Here is a 20,214-nt window from a genome sequence, read left to right on the forward strand (position 1 = left end):
AAAAAAAAAAAAAAAAAACTTCAGCGCACTGTCTTGTGGGGTCCAGATGACCCCACCTTTAATGTAAACAAACCTAGGAGAGCGGAAGGGTTACGACTGAAACCAAATTGTTTCCTGATGCTTCTAGCTCCTCACTATTGCTCCACTTGTAGAGACACTTGAAGCTGTAGTGGTGTCTGAAAGGGTTTTTTAAGGGCAGCTGTAGCAACTTAGGGCTGAGCATCCCTCAGTGATCCGCATCGTGCATGTGGGCGTGGTCTGAAGTTTACACTTAAATATAGGTATTATACTTTTGATTTTCCACAACTTTTTAAAGTTATAAAACTGATGTCTTATATTTTCCGAGTGCTGGCAGCTACACGCTACTGTAGAGGATTGGCGACTATTGATGACATCATCAAGCTGTAGTAACATCTGAATTTGAAGATATTTTTGTTCCAGAACTCTCTGTTTGAAGGGATAAATGTAGGGGTAAGGAGAAGCCGTAGGGATAGGAAAGCAATTTGAAGTTGACTTAACTTTAATAACTACCAAAGGCTTACAAGTCGCAGCTTTTCTGAATAAGTTTGATATTTGACTTTGACTGGAGCAAACACATCTGACCTGGACTTGAAAAAAACGACTGTGAGGATTTCTCTCATCTAGAGAAAGACTTTGGGATCAACCAAATTCATAACTCCTGATTGCTACGAAAGATAGAAGGCAAAAAACACAAACTACATTCTGTTCAGAACACTTGTTTAACCGTCCAGTGGTTAGTTAGTGAATTAATTTGGCTCCATTCATTTTGTTGTAAAACCAGCTCCAAGGAGTAGATTTAAATTTTACACATGCTGGGTCATATGTGTTAAAGATGTGAAAAAGAAAGTTAAAGTTTCCTTTACTTAAAAAAAAAAAGTTTTAATACACAAGTGATCCTTAACACATTCTCACTCCCAACTCTTTGTTCTATGACATGCTGGCTATTGCCAATAAATTAAATTAAACTAAATGAATTAGCAATTGTAAAAAACAACGAGTTGGGGGCATCTGAAGTGTCAAAAAGTGACACGATCCCTAACCAAACAAGTTGGGCGTCAGAATGCCTTGAACCTACATGACATATCAGAGTCTTAGACCACTCGGTGAACCTGTGGAGTGAAAATCTTTGTTCATATTTTTTCTAGGGGCACGCTGAGCAATCAAATACTTACACCAGTGTTAGTAAGACTGAAGTAGATGAGACACAGGCACATTGTACATATTTGTTTTTTTTCTGTCCGCACTGTAAGTGTAGCCTCTTTGTCTGTAATTTATACAATCAGAGCATCATTTGTGTAGCCATTCTACTATCACTTTTGTATCACCTACCCTCTATTCCTGCAGCATTTGCTCGCGGTCAGTACCCACCTTACTAACGACTAAAGTGCAGAGTAAGGACACCATCCAACAGCATCACCGTTACGTCATTAGTGCGTGCAGCTTCAATTACCCTTATGAATTGGGCTGTACGAGCCTCAAGGGAACTGGAAAACACAACTGCGGTCCTCTCCTCTCTATGACCCTCCACAGACGCACACAACCACAAACCTGCAGCACCCGTACGGTCAACCCCTGTATGGGTACACGTGACTAAGACTTTAGACTAGCTGCTCTTCTCAGAGATGCTGTTACTTCCTTTGATCTCTTTCACACCTCGACTTAGCCAGTTCTTTCTCCCCACTTCAGGATACATGGTGGTCCCTGCAGGAGGAGGGGGCACCTTCCTGGGGGGCTACATCGTGAAGAGTTTGAACCTGCGCTGTCGAGGCATCATTCGTTTCTGCATGATGTGCGCCATGGTCAGTCTGCTCGCCATCTTCATCTTCCTCACCCACTGTCCCAATGTGCCTATGGCTGGCGTCACAGCACCGTACCGCCCGCTGGCGGAGCAGCATCCACTGGACAAATACAGCATAGCCGGGAAAGTGCAGCTTTCAAACAGGTATGAAGCAGGAATGAGGCCCTCGCGTTCAACCTGTAGCATTTACAGAGCGTCAGTCGCTCATAGCCATTCTTTAAGTCAGTTGTCTTTAGAGGCACGCTGACATTTCACCTTTGTTTGGGAATTCAAGTTCCTCTCACATAATTCCTTTTTACTGTTCACAGCAACAATAACTTCTGCAGAAATCACATTGTTTTACTTTCATATTTACATAAAAAAATATATAAACATCTTTTATTAGGGCTGTTAACGTTAATGTGTTAAATCATGCAATTAGTCCGAAAAAAATGGATGCATTAATATTTACTAATGCTAATTAACTGTGAAGCAACTAACTTCTGCCAGTTCAGGTTGAGCGGTTCAGGTGTGCGTCAATTTCTGATAATGCTCGCTTAGTCGGGCATTATCCCGCTTATAACACGGTCACTTAGAAAAATACATATTCAATCGATTTATAGTACTTTGTGTATTTTCTTGGTTTAAATTGCTTTTTCATAAAAGGCAGACTATTTGATTGGTAATTACCTTGACTGCAGCAGCAAAAAAGTGGGGTCCAGATGACCCCATTTTTAATGTAAATATGCCAAGGAAAGCACAAGGGTTACAAGGGAACCGATCCCTGATGAAAGTTTATTTACGTTTCAGTTTATTATTAACCAATTGTTATTTATTGAGCTAAATTTAAAATAGTGACACTTTTTTAGACGGATGAATTCAAGTTTTTTTGGAAAGATTTTTGAAATAAAAAAAAAACAGAAAGGCGTTAATTCGTGTTTGATAAACAATTTTCTGAATTTTTTAATTAATCTTGGTCATTTAATCGTGCTCTTTCAGAACTCTTCCTTCTCTGAGAAGCCAAGTCTTTTATGTGACGTTGCATCTTTTTTGTGCAGCTTTAATAAGTTCAATAATCTTTTGGTTTATTTCAGAGAATTTTTCCTCTGGAATAAACCTTTAAATAAACCTTTAGTGAATACAAAAAGACAGCCACATTGCTAAAGCTAACATTTGCTTAGCGTGCAGCTGCTTCTTTAAAACAACAGCCTGCATGTTTTAACGCCTGCAGTGACTGCATAGAACAAGCTAGTCCTAACTATGTTTTTTTTTCTCTTTTCCCCTGCAGCTCGTCTTTAGATGAAAGTCTCACTGTGAGTTGTAATGCTGCCTGTAACTGTGTCAAGGAGGTGTACAACCCCGTGTGCGGCTCAGATGATGTGATGTACTACTCTCCCTGTCACGCCGGCTGCACATCCATCAACCACACAGAGAAGACTACGGGTAAACAGGTACACATTTACCCGCCTGCACGGCTACCTAAAAACAGATTTACATTTGTGTCTTCTGATGTTACCAAGGCATTAATGAAAATAATTTGTCATATGATTTGAAAATGTTTAACGCTATTTACATTTTTTTTTAATAATCCTTGATATTATACTTTTTTATGCATTAAATGTAGCTTTTAAAATGCAGTGTTTGTTCAATTGAATATTGCTCAGCAATAAAGCTCAGCATCTTAAACAGTTAGTGTAAGTTAACATGTTTTAATGTTTTTTTTTTTGCTTTTTATTTATTTTAATTTCACTTTTTTAAAATTTAATGTATAAAAGATAATGATTTTTTATAGCATAATTTTTTGGGTTTCTCCTTTTCTTGCTTCAGATAATTCAGTACTAAGTAGATCACATATCAATTTATGTCATTTTTATATTATTAAACATTTTTTAAAGTTATTTAAGGGGTTTTTAGGAACTGTTAGAATTTAGTTAGGTTTCTAAGCAGTTTTCCCATTTTTAAAACAGTTTTTTTTTTTTTTTTAAGCCATTTTAAAAAAATATTTCATTTCCACAAAAAAATATTTACATTACAATATTACATTCCTATGCAGGGGAAATGAAAGTTGGCAGAATGAGGAAAAACTTGTTTTTTTGCTCCCGTTACATGCATACCTTTACAGAAGAGGTACATCTACAACTATGATACTCAAAATAACTTCCAGAATATAAACATCAAAATGCGATAAAGTTCATAGCGTCTATAGTGTTCATAACTGTTCCAGACACACACATGTGTCTGATAACAAAATTATTAGAACAGTTATGAACATCAAAAGCAGTTGAAAATATCCCAAAAATAGATCATTTATACATATCTTCTTTTGTGCTTCTACATCAGGACAATAATTAAATAAAGTCATTAGTTGTATTTTCGTAGTATGTTTTTTCTGTGTTATTCCTGTTTGGACAGGCTAAATATCTTTCAGCTTTTGCATTTTTAGTGTAAATTGTCCTCCTTGATTCAGCTAATTTAGTGCTGAGCTGATAATACAGCATTTTTTTTTCTATTCTTTCATTTTATGTCATTTTCCTTTGGAGTTTTTAAGGATCCTACACTTGTTTAGGCATGTAGAGTTTTAAGTTTAGCACATAGTTTTGCCTATTTTGAATTCGATTCTTAAGTCTCGCTTTTTTCTATTTAATTTATAGCTTTATTATTACATTATTTTAGCCTTAAGGATTGCTCAAATTTTAATTCATTAGTTTCTGAGAAACCTTTTGACATTTCATTAAGCACTTTATTGTTAAAGGCTTTTCTTTAGGTTGTCAAAATGATCTAAAATTAAAGTCACTTTGTTTTTAACGTTGTTGTGTTTCAGGTGTATTCTGGTTGTACTTGTGTTGTTGGTAACACATCGTGGGGTGAGGAGGGCTTTGCCATTGCAGGAAAGTGTGGGAACACCTGCCACCACATGAGCATCTTCCTCTCCTTTTTCTTTATCGTCATCAGCTTCACCTTCTTGTGCAGCATCCCGGCGCTCACCGCCACCCTCAGGTGGGCGGAGAAACACTTGGTTTTTTCTTTTAAATGTATCAAACCTTAAGCTTTTGGAATGATGAAAATAACTATGAGCTAAAATCAGGATCAGCATAAAGTGAAAGAAAAAAAAACAGATTGTGAATTAGAAAAAAAGTCATTTATTTAAAAAAAAAAGACATTTTGATAACAATTTTAAAATCAAAAGTTCAAATTGTAAGCTTGAAAGATTAGAAACAATGTTTTAAATTAAAAAGTAGATGTGTATAAGAATATATATATGATAAAATAAATATTGAAAACTTTATTTAAAATAAACAATCAACCTAAAACATGTTTATTTGAATGAAAAAAAGAAAATTGGTCATGGTAAAGTTGAAAGAAATATTAAATCTATTTTAATAGTTGTAAATTAAAAATATATCAAGTGTGAAGAAATCATTAAAACTTTATTAATTAAAAAGAACTTAAACCCAAAACTGCTATCAAATAAAAGAAGGAAAAATGTTTAAGTGTAACAGTTGCTGTTTTGTGTTCAACTTCTGTTTTTTTTATTTATAGTCCTCAAATTACAATTTCTGTTCAGATTTTTCATTTTTCAGAGTAGAGGCTAATTTATGTGGGGGGCGGGGCTTTAAATCCATTAGCTACTGGGACATGAATGACATCGAGTGACCGAGGTTTTAGGGGTGTCATTTCTGCTCCAGATCTGCGTCTGTGTCATCCCTCCCCTGATGTGGCGAACAGTAGTGATGATGCTCACGCCACATCAGAGGAGGAAAAACACACGTATTGTCAAAATAATCAATATATTACTAAATTAAAGTTAAAATATTATTAGCAAGCTCCTTAAAGTGAACGTTTTTTGTGTATTTCATCTTCAGTGTGCACTCATGTCTTTGTCCACTCCCTCCTGCAGGTGTGTCCCAGACAGCCAGCGCTCCTTTGCACTCGGCATTCAGTGGATCGTCGTCCGCACGCTTGGTAGGTCTCCTTCCGTCTTCAAATGTCCATTCTAACCTAAAACCCTGAAAGCTGTACTCTCTTGTTCTGCTACAGGGGGCATTCCTGGACCCATAGCCTTCGGCTCCGTCATCGACATTTCCTGCCTCCTGTGGCAGGATAAGTGTGGTGAGCAGGGCTCCTGCTACCTCTACCACAACGCAGCCATGAGTCGGTACACGCTGGTCGCGGGGATAATCTACAAGGTAACGGCTTTCACACATCTCAGGGAGATAGAAACACTTCTTTCATCTCAATATTTCTATTAAATATATTCATGAGAAAAACCCCAACATTACAAAACATTTCACCAAAAATCTTAATGTGAAAAATTTCAATGATACTCAATGCTGATTGGCTGCAGGGTGTCAAGTAAAAACTAATTATTGAAAGCTAAAAAGAGAACAAGTTCAGCTGAAAGGGTAATCAAACAGGACAGTTGGAGGCTGACTCCACTTTCAGACCAGATTTGAAAAGTGCAAAGTGGTCCAATCTGACATAACTCTGGCAGAAAGAGAAGGAGAGCGGCGTCTAAAGTAACAAACTCTGCTTCTATTAAAGACCAGCCACCATTGGAAGATACTGTATGTGTAGCAGCTTCCTCAGCTGCAGCAGAGTGAGGTCGGTTCAGGCTTGGTAGCTGTTGCTATGACAATGCATCCCACAACTTATCAGATAGTCGGATTTTTGCAAAAAAAACTATTTAAATTAAAAGATAAAAGTACAAATACCGAATTTAATAATTAGTTGTTTTGTAAGTGACCCTGGTGTGAGCAGGATAATGCTCACAAGGTGTCCATGATCAGGATGTCATGGACTTTTACTTCAGATGATTCACTCTCCGCGTCGTTCATTCATGTCTGATAAAGGACAAGTCTTCGGGTGTTATCCCTTTCCTCTATGCCAGAAATTAAACAATAGTAGAGTAATGTAGAGTTTTAAAGATATGTCCTGGTTTTACTGGTTTAACACTTTGATCAACCCTCCTCTAGGCTTTGGGGGCCATCTTTTTTCTGCTGGCCAGTGTCCTGTATCAGCCCCCCCCAGAGTCGCCTCAGAGCAGCTGTGAGAGCACCGACCAAGGAATCGGACTCAGGAGCGACCTGCCCATCAAAGAGCTGCCCGAAGACGGCGTCATCGCCAACCTGCACGCCAGGTTATGACATCACAGACAGCGAGGGTCGTTTTAAGGATGGAGCAACAAAGCCGGAAAGCCTTTATGCGCACATTTACACACTGCTGCTCTCTTCGGAGAAAACCGCGCTCCGACCCGCGTGCCTCTGGGCGGGCGTCACTGCAGAGTTTATGTTTCCTGCTGTCAACACAACCGTCTTCCTCCAAAAGCCAAAAAAAAAAAAAAAAATGATGAAGGTTACTGCACATAAAAAATGCTCTGATAGACCCAGAGATTTTCTGCAAGTCATCGTAAAGCCAGCACAAATGTAGCCAACAAACCGAGTATAAAAACCCTTTCAGTCTCTAGTATTCAGAGCTGGTCGTTTGTCAAACACGCCACTGTTATTAGATGTTTGTTTCTACCAACGTGAGCCTATAACACAATTAAAACCTGTGAAATCTGAGTTTGGTTGCACACTTCAGGTCTTTCTGCAGATTTTTCCATTTATCTTCACTCCTGTCTTGGCTGAATGTTTCTGAGTCACTATAATACTAAAAAGGAAGGACGTGTGTTTAGATTTTAGCACGTTTTTCAATAAATTTCTCTAAAAATCAAAAGATAAATACAGGTTTAAGTGAATAAAGATGCGTGAAATCGAGTACGTCTTGTGGGAGAAGGGAAAACGAGGAGCGGATGTTATGAAGTGAAGATGGAGTTTGTGTAATAATGCATGAAGGAGCAGAGAGAAGTAAGAGTTTGTGTTTAAGGATCTCAGAACGGTTATAGTGGATGAACTATTTTTGCTCCATTAGCAAGAGTGTTTGATAAAAACATGAATGTTTTTGATTTTAAAGCCATTTATGGGGGAGAGTTACCTTTTTTGGCAAATGTTTGTAATTTCAATGAAACATATTGAAAATATTTGCGTTAAAATGCACTAATGGCAGCCCAACTGGTATTTAAGTGTATTTTTTTTGTAATTCCCATAGAATGATGCTACCTCCACCGTGCTTTACAATGGGAATTTTTATTAGGCAATGATCAGTGCACCAATATAGCTCAGATCTGGAATATTGTACAAAAACAGCTTAAAAAATGCAGACTTTTTGTGCCTTTTTGCATTTTTCTATCCCCCTTTTGCACCAGAAAGACCTGAAAGTAGCAACCGAAACTCTAGAAACGACCCCATCCTTTTACAAATGCCTCATCCAAGCCTTCAGTGTGCCGTTTTTATCCATCGTTTGCAACTTCAGCTGCAAAACACTTCTCTAAATGTTAAGCCTCACTCTGTCCTTTCATGTTAGTTGGTGAAATAATGACAATACTTGCACTGGGTCTCATTGTGGAATGTCCTATTCTTATGTTACAATTAAGTAGAAAATAATATTGCTTAAAATTTGCAGAAATATTTTCAAATTGAGCCCAATTTTGGATCTGCACATCAATCTCATGTCCAAAAACAGATTTAAATGAAGTTATTTCTGTATTGTGAGTGACAGACATGCATACATGTTTAGTTATGGTGCCTTTCTGTAAAAACAAAAAGAAAGAAACAGTTTAAGTGCACTTTAAAAACACGGCATTTATTAAGATTAATCAATGTAGTTGTTAATAAAAACAATGAATGAGAATCTACAAACACACAACAAAAGCCAATAATACCAACGTTTAGACAAATGCTGCAGCCTTATTTTGCTAAATGTTTAATTCAGGTGGTAACTCACACTTTTCATTTTCTGCCAAAGAAAATGATTTAACCAGAAACAAAACTTAATCAAAATCAAATCTGACTTTTTTTTTTTTTGTTGAATCTTTGCTGCACTTCTTTAAGTCTCAGTGGGTTTTTAAAGGACACCTGATCCTGATTTTGGAAGTTTTTTTTTGCATTTATTCTATATGTATTTAAAATAACAATAGGTTTCATGAGTCAAATTGAAAAAAAACACTAGAAAACTGAAAGTTACAAAACATAGTAACACTCTATTTTAGGTTCTGTATTCCTGAACACAGATTTAAATAATTAAAACTTTCAGATGTCTATTACAAGATTTCCACAACTCTGCTCTTTTTATGTCACTTTTATTGACAAAAACAATTCGAAATTTTACAAGCATGCTGCTAAAATCATCAAATCATGCACAAAATTTAGAGAATATTTCTTTGTGTCCCAATAATGTTGGAAAAAAAGGTTGGAAAAGCCAGTGAGTTGATGCTAATTTGGGATTATCAGACAGTTCCTTGTCTTTAGGTCTTGATGCCGTCATTGGAAATGTGCGTCACTGCTGCGTTACAAACCTGCCAAAGATACAGGAAATTCATTACAGCAGCAAATGGTGAAAACGTTTAGCTGAGTGGGTGAACTTTTTTACTTTTGTTGCAAAGCAGCTTTTATACATATTGATGAATTTTAACACACAGCTACTACATACAACTTGCACATTTTCCACGTTTATACATTTCAGCCTTTAGTGGTGCATGACTGATATACCTAATTCATGAGTGTTTCTTGCATTTGTCATCCGTCGATGTGCACAGATCGAGGGTTTCAGCTGACAGGTCTTTCGGTTTTATTTGTCCAAAATTTGTGGTCGGCTGAAAATTACGTAAATCTTATGCAGTTGTGCGGGATTTGTGCTAGATACAAACGCAAATTTGTGGCTTTCCACGACTGTTTCATGAATGTCTAACAGACTTTTCACACGTGCCACGAATGTAGAAATGTTTTATTGCGTATCTGGCGCATATATCGCAATAAAATGACGTAATTGACACACAAATCACTAATGAATTGCATCTAAATGCTATAATCATGCCCGGTTCGTGCACGGTTTGCGTGCAAAATTGGACTAATTAAAATAGTCGTGTTGGCCCGTGGCTGGTGCTGACGTGATGTGATTTCTGCCCAGAGCTCTGACTGTCAAAGTGAAGAAATTCAATGACGTGCAGGCTTGTGTGTACTTTGTTTGGTTGATTCATACTTCTTCCGTGATTTTAGAGTGGTTCATTTGTGAAAATTTCACTTAGAAGAACACAACTTTTCTAACCTTTTCCACGTATATTCACCAATTCTAATCCGTCCATTATGCACAAACTGTAGGTAGTAGCTGTGTGACACGACCTTTAGGTTCTTATAGAGGCTGAAATCGTCAAAATGCTCTTAGATTCACAAAGGGGAGAAATTATAATTCAGAAGCAGTAAAATCTTAAGCCAAAAATTAACACAAGAATCTGTTCTGTCTCTGAAGTCAATTTCTGATTGGCTGTTTTTCATCTAATATTTTGAAGGAGTTACAGCTGCTAAAAATGAAGCACAATGTTTGCAGGTAAACCGGCGTTTTTGTTTCGGATTCATCGCCGCAGAACTGTAGGTCTGCAGATCGCTTATTAATTACTTCAGTTATTTTATTTATAAATCCTATTTATTGTATTTTGCACTTTTTCCAATGTATTACAGATTGTTTGACGTTAGCAGAGCAAACTTTAGGGCCACTTGTGATGTCAAATTTAATAGAAACATTCGAGAATTCAAAGTGAAGAGTTAAAAATGAAGCTGCATTTAAGCAGCGAAGTGTGGAGCTGTAACAAGTTCATTTTTAAGAATTTTCTCTAAAAAAATATAATTTTTGACAATAGAGTTGAATTTTCTCAATAAAAATTCAATCGTGAAATTGTTTTTCCATAAATGAAACTTAATCTGTAGACTAAAAATGAAACTAAAATTCAAGATGTTTCAATTTAATTTAGATAAAAATGAAGTGAAATTGGAAAATTATTTTTTAAAAAGATAACTATTAGAAGATTTTTAAGGAAATAGAAAACCCTAAAGATAAAAATAACAGCTTTAAGAAAAGGGAGATTTTAAGAGGATAAAGTTGAATTGTTGTACGATTGACAGTAAATTTGCTTTTGTCATAAATGCTATTTTTGTTGAAAATGTCTGAAAATCTGAAATTATGAAACTAAAGTTGACATTTTCTTTTAATTACCAAATATTTATTTTATTAAGTTATTTTTCCAAAAATGTGATCTAAATTAGTTATATTTATATTTTATCTTTTTATTAGACAAACCAAATGATGTAATTTATTTTGAAACCTTTGCAATGATTGTGCATAAAAAGTCTGTTTGTTTATCAGAACGGAAACATTTTGTGGGTTTGTCTGATGTCCGATCCAGAAAAATTCTGCAGAAAATTCTGTCGCCGAATCTGCAGGATTATACAAATGTGAAGTTTTTAATGGGTTTTTCTTTTCATGTCAGTTTTCTTTTTGAAAACGTTTCATTCAAAGTGTTGACTGTATTTTTGTAAAATGAGGTCATTGCTGAAGTTTAACGGAGGCCGGCCCTGAAACGCCGCCGCCGTCGTCGTTATTTATGGTCTGTGGTTTGTTGTGTTCTGACCCAAACCGTCATCCGCTTTGTACAATACTGTGATCATGTGTTCCTGTAGACGAGCTTTTCCATCACTTCTCACCTGTTTGAACTGGTTTACTTTCAGTCTTTTGTAATGAAAGCAGCAAGATTAAAATCTGAGCTTTTCTAAGACTTTTCTAATTAAAAAGATTTGAACAAAAAAAAAAAAGTCTGAAATGTTTTTCTTTTTTTCCCCTTTCTTTTTCAACAGAGCCCCTAAGAGGAACATTGGAGTAAAAAAATAAATGGAGTAAAAAGAAAAAAAGAAAGTTTTTCAAAAAATTAGAGAATTCTGGTCACCATCTGGTTCTCAGTAGATAATAACCGGTGCGCACCAGTTAATAAACAGCAAAAAAAAAGAAAAAAAAAGTTTTACTTCAATTTTTAGAAAATGTTCACTTTAATAAAAAAAGGAAAAAAAAACACTATCTGGTACGCACCAATTAGTAAACAGATTTTTTTTTTAATGCTCATTAGTGATAAAAACCAGGATGATTTTATTATAAATTTTCGAAAACTGTTTTAAAACTGTAATAGTCAAGCCAAAAAGCAAATTTAGGATACTTGAACATTTTTAATATGCTATATTTTTTAATTTTAATAACTATAGGATGATTTTGTATAAATAAGCCCAAAAAGGCACATTTGTTTTGTGTTTCACAATGAAGTTAATTAAATTAAATAATGAAATATAACTGCAATTCAGTAAATTTAGACAGAAGCTAGACATTGAATGAGATATACGTGTTTGCATATATCTGCTGGTGTTGATTTGTGGTTTCACCACTAGATGTCACTGCAGGACAGACGAGGAGGTCAACCATAGACATAATTTATAAGGGATCAGCACATGGAACTTTTAAACATTGTTTAAAAGTTATGTAATATGTGTTAAAAAGATATTCTCATCAAGAAAAAAATATATTTGTTTATTAAAATTGATGTAAATTGAAGTAAATGTGTTCTACCTAATAAAACCAACCAGAAATAGCATTTTTAAACGATTTCCCACTATAAGCAGAAAGAACATTATGAATTTAAACAGTTCAGAAGCTACACTCCATCAATATTTTATTTAAAGGCAGGTCTGTTTTGTATTGCATTCTGTCTTATTCTAGTCTGCTTAAAATCAACTTTTTTAAGAGCCTGAGTTAACTAATGTGGTAATATAACCAAAAATGTGCCGTCTATGTATGTAGACTCCAGGTTTTTAGGGTTTAAATATTCTAGTTTTAGCTTTTTCTTTTCTCATCAAATCAAAGTTTTCCTCAATAGTGGAAAATAATTCAAAATTCAAAACTGAGTTTAATGTAAAAGTAAGATTTTATCTCACTGTCTTTGACATTTTAACTGTTAAACACAACAAATGGCTTTATGTTTTAGTCGCAGCTGCCCATAAGAGTGAATACAGGCTGTCTGCAGTTGATAAAAATTCAAACCTGTATGCAGGTGCTCCACAGGGAATTTTAAGATTCCCCTTAAGGAGGCCATTAGACCCTAATGGGGTCATACAGGTGCTTTTCTCTATTAACCAGACATCCTCAAAACCTGCAGCACGGTTCAACCCCCTGTTAGGACTAAGGTCTTAATAAGTTCAAATACAGTATGTGCAGTTCATGTACTACTGTTGTTACAAATAACTTCCTGTAGGGGGAGCCACAACACCATCAGCTTTGCTGTCTGTCAGTGATGCATCCAAGAGGAAATCTTCAACAGTCCAGGACAAAAGTTAGATAAAAGTTGTAAAAATGTTCATCATTTTACAACTATAAATGTATTTTAGATCATATAGTTTGAAGATCTGCTACTGAGCGCTTTGAATTCCATTGAACTTGTCATTGAATCGAAAGGTTTTATTCGTTCACTTTCATATTTTAAAGCTTTTGTAAATGTTAATTTGAGAGTTTTTGAACAAGAATAGTTCATTTTCCAATGACAGATTATGTGATGCATGTGTATCTCAAGTCTAGTACCTGAATCAAAGGGTTCCGTCTTCCTGATCATCTGAAGGAAAACACAACTTTTCACCGTTTTTCCTTTTATTTTCTACAACTTATTGCTGTCTCAATACGAGGCAGTCTGAAGTGGGTGAAAACCTCAGACATCATCCCATCATCCCATTACTACAAAACCCTCTTTACACAACCAAACAAAGCAGACATTTCACTAGCAGTCATACGGGAGGAAAACTTGTTTAGTTCAGAATTTTCAGTTTCACACAGGACTCATCTGAGCAGCTTGAGCCATTTGTAGCATTTCCGAGACAAAACACCTGATCCCCTGGAACTTGAATGAATGGGGCAGAACACACTAAAACCTAAAACTAAAGCTTTTTTAGTTACGTTTTTTCTGTTTGACTGCCTTTAACTTGTTTTTACATTCATTCTGTTTTTACGTATGTTTTATTGATTTGTATCGTCTTTTATTACATTTGTATTGCGTTTTAATCATGTCTTGTAAAGCACTTTGTGGTTTTTACTTGTGAAAAGTGCCATATAAATACATTTTTTCTTATTTTTTCCAACTGCAATTTTGTCAACTCCTGATTCAAAATGATTTGGTTCAAGAAATACTCAAAAATGCTGTTTTAACTTTAATTTTCTTTACATATGTCTTCCATCATTCGAAAAATGTGACAAAAAATTGTAAAAAAAATTAAACTACAATTGATGTACATTTGTTTAAGTGCATATCATGTGATATGCAACACAAGACAATGTAAAATCTAACAGAAAAATCCTCAAACTGGAAAACAAAGCAGAAAAAAATGACCTGCTTGGGTTCTAAAGACAAATGAGACCTTAAAGGTCAGTGAACGCATGCCTTAATTAGAACTACACAAGCCTCCATGCAGCTCTTTATCCAAGTGTGTAGGTGGGGGGTCTAACATCCTCAACTCTCCAGATTCCAGCAGAGACTCGAGCAAAGGAAGTCATCATCACGCCGCATCTACACAAAGTCATTCAGACGAGAAGTAAACCTCTGAAAGGGCCTCAGATCAAAGCGAAGACGAGCAAAAGCAGGAGGAAGATGATGATGGGGGGGGGACTCCAAACTTCAAATACCTCAAACAATGAGGGACAATCATGGACACCCTCCCCCTCATCCTACCCCACTCCCCGCCCTTCTTCAAACACAAATTGAAGTTTCATTTTTGGACTCTGTTGGTGAAACAATCAGAATGACTTTGATTATTCCTCTCATTTCTCTGCTGCATCACGGTGGGTTCACTGAGGCTGATGGACGTGTGAGGACCTGAACGGGGGGGCAAAGACACACTTCAAAGGAACATTCAGTTACTTTCTGTCAACCAAGATGAGTGGAGGAGGAGGGGGGTGTCACTGTCAAAGGGAGCGGCAAAAGGAGGAAGGACAGAATGTGCACGCTCAGCACTTTAAGATAAACCCTCTCAGTCACGGATAATTATTTTATTTTGAAAGAGTCGATAATGTCCGGGCGAGAACAGAGATGAAGAGTCTTATCTGTTGCTGTGAAATGAAACGGCAGGAGACGAACACAAAAAGCCAACGAAGAGTCACAATGAGGAGAAAATCAAACAGAAAATGTTTTTTTTTGGGTTGTATTTGAGCTGCAAGTCGCTCACGACTTTGGTTACAGACATGTTTAATATTCAAAACATCAACTTCAGTTAAAAAAAAAAGAAGCTTCAAATGCAAAATTTCAAAAGCAGAATTGAAGCATCCCGACAGCATGGTGAGCTTTTATAACCATGCAATAATATTTTTAATGAAGTTTAACCAAAAATACCAAAACTGGTTCATGCTCGTGATAATCAAGAGTTAGAATATATATATATATAAATAATTACAACATTACATGTTATATTTTAAGAGACGAGGAAAAACTGACAAAAACAGTAAAATATTATAAAACAGTCAAATATTATGTATATTGAGAGAAGAAAAACTGGAAAACTAATAGGAAAACAGTTACTAAGGAGAAAATTCAATTTTAAATTTCAATTTTTATGTTAGGGCTGCACGGTGGCGCAGTGGTTAGCGCTCTTGCCTCACAGCGAGAAGGCCCCGGTTCGAATCCCGGCTGGGACCTTTCTGTGTGGAGTTTGCATGTTCTCCCCGTGCATGCATGGGTTTTCACTGGGGACTCTGGCTTCCTCCCACCGTCCAAACACATGCTTCATAGGTTAATTGGTGACTCTAAATTGCCCCTAGGTGTGAATGTGAGAGTGGATGGGTGTGTGATTGAGGCCCTGTGACAGACTGGCGACCTGTCCAGGGTGTACCCCGCCTTCGCCCATCAGTAGCCGGGTTAGGCTTCGGCACCCCCGCGACCCCAACAGGGACAAAGCGGTCAGGAAAATGGATGGATGGATGAATTTTTATGTTACACACATTGACTGTAGTTGAGAACCCCACCACCCTGGAGTTCAAAACAGGAAGTACCCTCTGGCTCCAATAAGCCAAAATCCTATAGATCACTGCTGTGAAATAAACATTATTACTCAGTCTTTGTATTTGTCTTTTTAACATGATCTTTATAATCCTGTTTTATTTGTGATATTTTTTTTCTCTAAGTTATAAACTGACCAACCAGATTATTCAATAAAACTAAGCTGGCCTCAATGTCCAATGTTCAAAACGTTTGACCGCTTTCCAGTGGGAGGGGTGTGGCCTTCCACCAAGCTCACTCCTGATTGGTGAGAGTGATTAAAATGGTGATTCAGACCAACAGACCAATCACTGCTTACTGGTGATTTCTGGCTCCAACATGGCGGCATCTACCGCAAAAACTTCCAACTGAATTGACTTCATTTGATCGGAACTGGAAGGAAACCTTTTTCTATGAGAGACGTCACACTCACTCAGTCCAGTTCTCATATACAAACATCATTATGATTTTTTTCTAAAAGATAAAAAAAATGTAAAAAGACCAAAAACCCCAGGCCTTCTTTTTTATCATTAAGATCATGGATAATTGGAATCTGTATAGATCAGGAATCTGAAACGATTCAATGCTTCAATAAAAAAAAAAAAAACATTTGAGACAGTTTCTTACAGATTAAAAGTTTCTCCTCAACATTTAGAAAAATACATTTCATTTATGTTTTTGTTACAATTTTGTTGCTAAATTATAAACATTTATAATAATTTTAATTTAGCGATAAATAAATATAGTGACAAAGTAATATATTTTCCTGTATGTAAGAATTATATTTCTGCTGTAGCAGAATCACAGGCTCAGATTTACAGTTTACAGATTTACTGAATTAAAACAGCAAGAAAGTAAAGTTAAACACGACACTTTCTATCAATATTACTTTGGTGCGACTTCATTGTTTGTTTTTCGTTTACTATCAAATATGAACATGACAACATTGGTATTTCCTTTTAGATTTATGCATGTAAATGCAATCGTATATTTTAAGAACTTTTCCTCTGAACATTAACTAGAGTTTATTGAGTTTATTTATATGTGCACTAATGAGCAAAAACTAGACATAGAAGACAACTTAACTAAAATAAATGAACCAAAGCTACAGACGCTTTATGCAAAATTTTAACAGTTTTCTTCAGCGCCTCAATGGACGGATAAAGGAGCCGCTCCACAGCTTCAGGTTGGAGACTCCTGGTGTCTTCAGTGAAAGAAATTACATTTTACTACTGCTTCTGTCTCAAAAAAAAGAAGTTGAATTTACTCTTCTGTTGTTCTTGATTTTGGGTAGAAACAATCAACAGCAGCCAAAATAAAGAATAAAATCAAAAATACAGAAAATGAAACAAAAAAAGGGAGCCTGTGGGTTCTCCAGGTTTTTTTTTACATACATGTGTGTACTTGATGGGTATTCTTTGACATGTGTGGATATCAATAGAGGTTTTTCGTAAACAACTGTGATAATTGCTCTGTGTTCTTTTTTAGTTATGATGCAGTTTTAAGTGAGTTCAATGGCATTCTACTCATAATAGTTGCCATGGCAGCTGCAGCCTCATAGGAGTTTTTCTTTGTGGATTGGGTTTATTTTATAGGATTTTTTTTCTCCATTTTCTCTGTCTTACTCATATTTACCTCCAGACCAATGCTGAACACAGTTTGATTAAGTTTCCTTATGTCCTCAGTATATCTTTGGAAGCACTTATGAAAAAACATTGTTCAGAGAATAGTGGCTGTCAATAAAACCACTAAACCCTCTGAAATTATATTCTCGGTTGGTTGGCTGTTTTACATGAAAACCCTGGGAGATTATTTTGTGGTTTGCATTTAATTTGTTTCCAGCCACTGAAGCCTGGTGAGGTAATTATCCCAGTTGACTCATTTTTCTACAACTTTAAAAAGTCAGACGTCAACTTTCAGAGCCTGGACAGTGTCAGACATTCGTGTCTCAAGTTTGTGACTCATGAGAACGACAAAAGAAATGACTTTCTTGTGAAAGTCCATCTATACATTTTCTTCTGCTTATCCTGAGCTGGCTTGTGGGGGCAGTGACCCCAAAGATGCACAGAATCTTCCTCCAGTTCTGATGGAGGAACTGGAGGAGCATGCTCCTGGGCTACCCAAGAAAATTGACAGAGCATGTCGTGGGTCTTCCTGGAGGTCGCCTCCTGGTGGGACATGTCCAGTATGAGGCCAATGAGGCATCCTGGAGAGACTCCTCTTGATTTGGAGGAGCATCCGCTCTACTCCAAGCTCCTCACCTTATTTTTGAAGGAGAGCCCAGAAACCCAGCAAAGGAAACTAATTTCAGCCACGACTGTCCAGAATCTTCCCCTCTCAGTTGTCATCTAAAGCTCATGAAAACAGAAGAAACTAGGAACTTAGATGAACCAAGAAATCAAAAACTTTGCCTTTTGATTTCTTCACTTCAGTAGACCAACACAGGAAGTATCCTCCTGTCAATCTTATGCTCCATCTGTCCCTCACTTATGAAGAAGACCCAAAGATACTTAAACTCCTCCATCTGAAGCAGGACGAACCATCTTTTTGCTAATTCTCATCCAGCCTGCTTCACATTTGACTGCAAACTGCCGAAGTACAGATTGAAGGTCCTGGTTTGATGAGGCAAACAGGACAACATCATCTGCAAAAAGCAGAGATGAAATCCTCCTATTTCAAAACCTGACTTCTTTTGGATCCTTGCTGCACTGAGAAATTCTGTTGATGATGCACAGAACTGAGAGCAAAGGGATCCCTTCTGGAGTCCAACATGCAAGGGGACTCTCACTAATGACTATTTTAATTATTTTAAAAGAATTCTGAGCAGTCGATTAGTCAACAGTTGTCATCTACGTAAAGTGATTTGCAATTTTTTTTTATAGTCTGGCACTCAGTCAGCTGAGGTTTGTGCTAATGCTCGGCATAGAATTTAAGGTTCCCGCATCTGGAACGAACATAATCGCACTTCGCTACGCAAGTTTTTATGTCCAGTCGCGAGCTCTATGTACAAATCCGGCACTTGTTGATCTCACGCTGACAATTCAACTGTTTGAACATTTTCTGACTGAATGGCAGCATTGGGATCATTGGGGACACTGATTTGGTAGAGAGGTGTGGGTGGCGTCCGCTTCAAAACATGGAGATACCAACCGTTGTAAACATGATCATGAAGGAGAAATTAATAATTGCAATTTGTGCCGATCGGATTAAAATGACTTCAAGACGGACATTTTTAGAAAAAGGGCTGTAAAAACAAAAAGTGTGGAGCAAGATTTAAGGGGTTTGCAATGCTGGGACTTTGCTAATTGAGCCTCTACCAATTGTAGGTGGCGGATGAGCGCTGACAAACAGTAAATACACAAAAGAAGAATCTTCTCTGTCGCTACCTCTGTGTGTGTGGTGCTCGTCTGTTGTGTACACCACCATCTGGACGCGTGTTCATAAAACCGCGTAGAGTGCGTTCTTTAATGCACCACATGTGTGAATGCAGCACGAAACATCAGTTTGTATCTGTCTTCTTCTATGGTTGAGGAAGGGCCATACCACTAACAAAAAATAAGCATTGACAATTCCAAATTAGCGTTGATAATTTTTTTTATAGTTGATTAGACGACAACTGACAGCCCTGCCGGCAACTCAAACCAAAGTCCTGCTCTGTTGTACAGAGATTGGATTTCCATTAGTTGGACCCCATGTTTCCCAGAACACCTCCCACGTACTATGACATAAGAGACAAGGCAAGCACTTTCTCCAAGTGTACAAAATACGAGTGGATTGGATGGATGAACCCATTAACCCTCACACATTAGTCTAGAGTGCAGACTGTTCTACAACCAGAATGACAACTGCACTGTTCCTCCCGAGTCAGAGGTTCAATTATCTGATGTAGACTCCTCTTCAGTTCACTAGAGGAGACTGCTGGAGAGAGACAGTCCCATTTCTACTGTAGTCAAAGTGCATGTATAAATACAACATTTCATATAGCTGCTGAGTTTATTAGTAGCGGCTAAATTAGCAACAACAACAAAAAAAAATGTCAACACCAAGGGGGTACGAATTCATCGATTTGTTCAACTAGATCCCTCTGTTCTGAGGTAAGCTGTTAACTGAATCGTACTATTAAAATAAATAAATAAATAGAAATCAACACTAAAACAATGGAATAAGTATGTAAAAATAGACATTTACCTGCACAGGAACCCCAGAACTGAAGTTTTACAAATGCACCAAACAGAATAAGACTAACTGGATTTACCAGAAATATGACTCCGGTCAGTCAGGCATCTATCAGCACAAATGTCAACCATTGAAGGAACTGCTGGGAAAATATAAAAATAAAAACATCAACTCAGGCGTCAAAAGGCATAAAAAAGCTGTCAGTCATTAAAGGTCTTTGTAAAGTTGACAGACATTTTCGTTTGACTCCTGTCTGAGCTCCAGGGGAAAGAGATGAGTGGGTAAACAAGAAAACATGAAAGGAAGTGTTGAAGGCTCC

At 36.8% G+C, this 20,214-nt stretch overlaps 1 protein-coding gene across 2 annotated transcripts in view; it reads left to right on the plus strand.

Moving 5' to 3' along the window:
* Positions 1-7,142, plus strand: part of slco4a1 (solute carrier organic anion transporter family, member 4A1) — a 33,877-nt gene extending 26,735 nt beyond the window's left edge. For both annotated transcript variants that reach the window (XM_024293735.2, XM_024293734.2), the window contains exons 7-12: positions 1,708-1,963; positions 3,087-3,249; positions 4,620-4,795; positions 5,697-5,761; positions 5,837-5,985; positions 6,772-7,142. In XM_024293735.2, the coding sequence (XP_024149503.1) occupies positions 1,708-1,963; positions 3,087-3,249; positions 4,620-4,795; positions 5,697-5,761; positions 5,837-5,985; positions 6,772-6,942 (980 nt within the window). In that variant the 3' untranslated portion in view covers positions 6,943-7,142. The remainder of the gene's footprint in view (positions 1-1,707; positions 1,964-3,086; positions 3,250-4,619; positions 4,796-5,696; positions 5,762-5,836; positions 5,986-6,771) is intronic.
* The last annotated feature ends 13,072 nt before the right edge of the window (positions 7,143-20,214 follow it).

Source organism: Oryzias melastigma, linkage group LG7 (genome assembly GCF_002922805.2).
Source record: "Oryzias melastigma strain HK-1 linkage group LG7, ASM292280v2, whole genome shotgun sequence".
Classification (NCBI taxonomy): domain Eukaryota; kingdom Metazoa; phylum Chordata; class Actinopteri; order Beloniformes; family Adrianichthyidae; genus Oryzias; species Oryzias melastigma.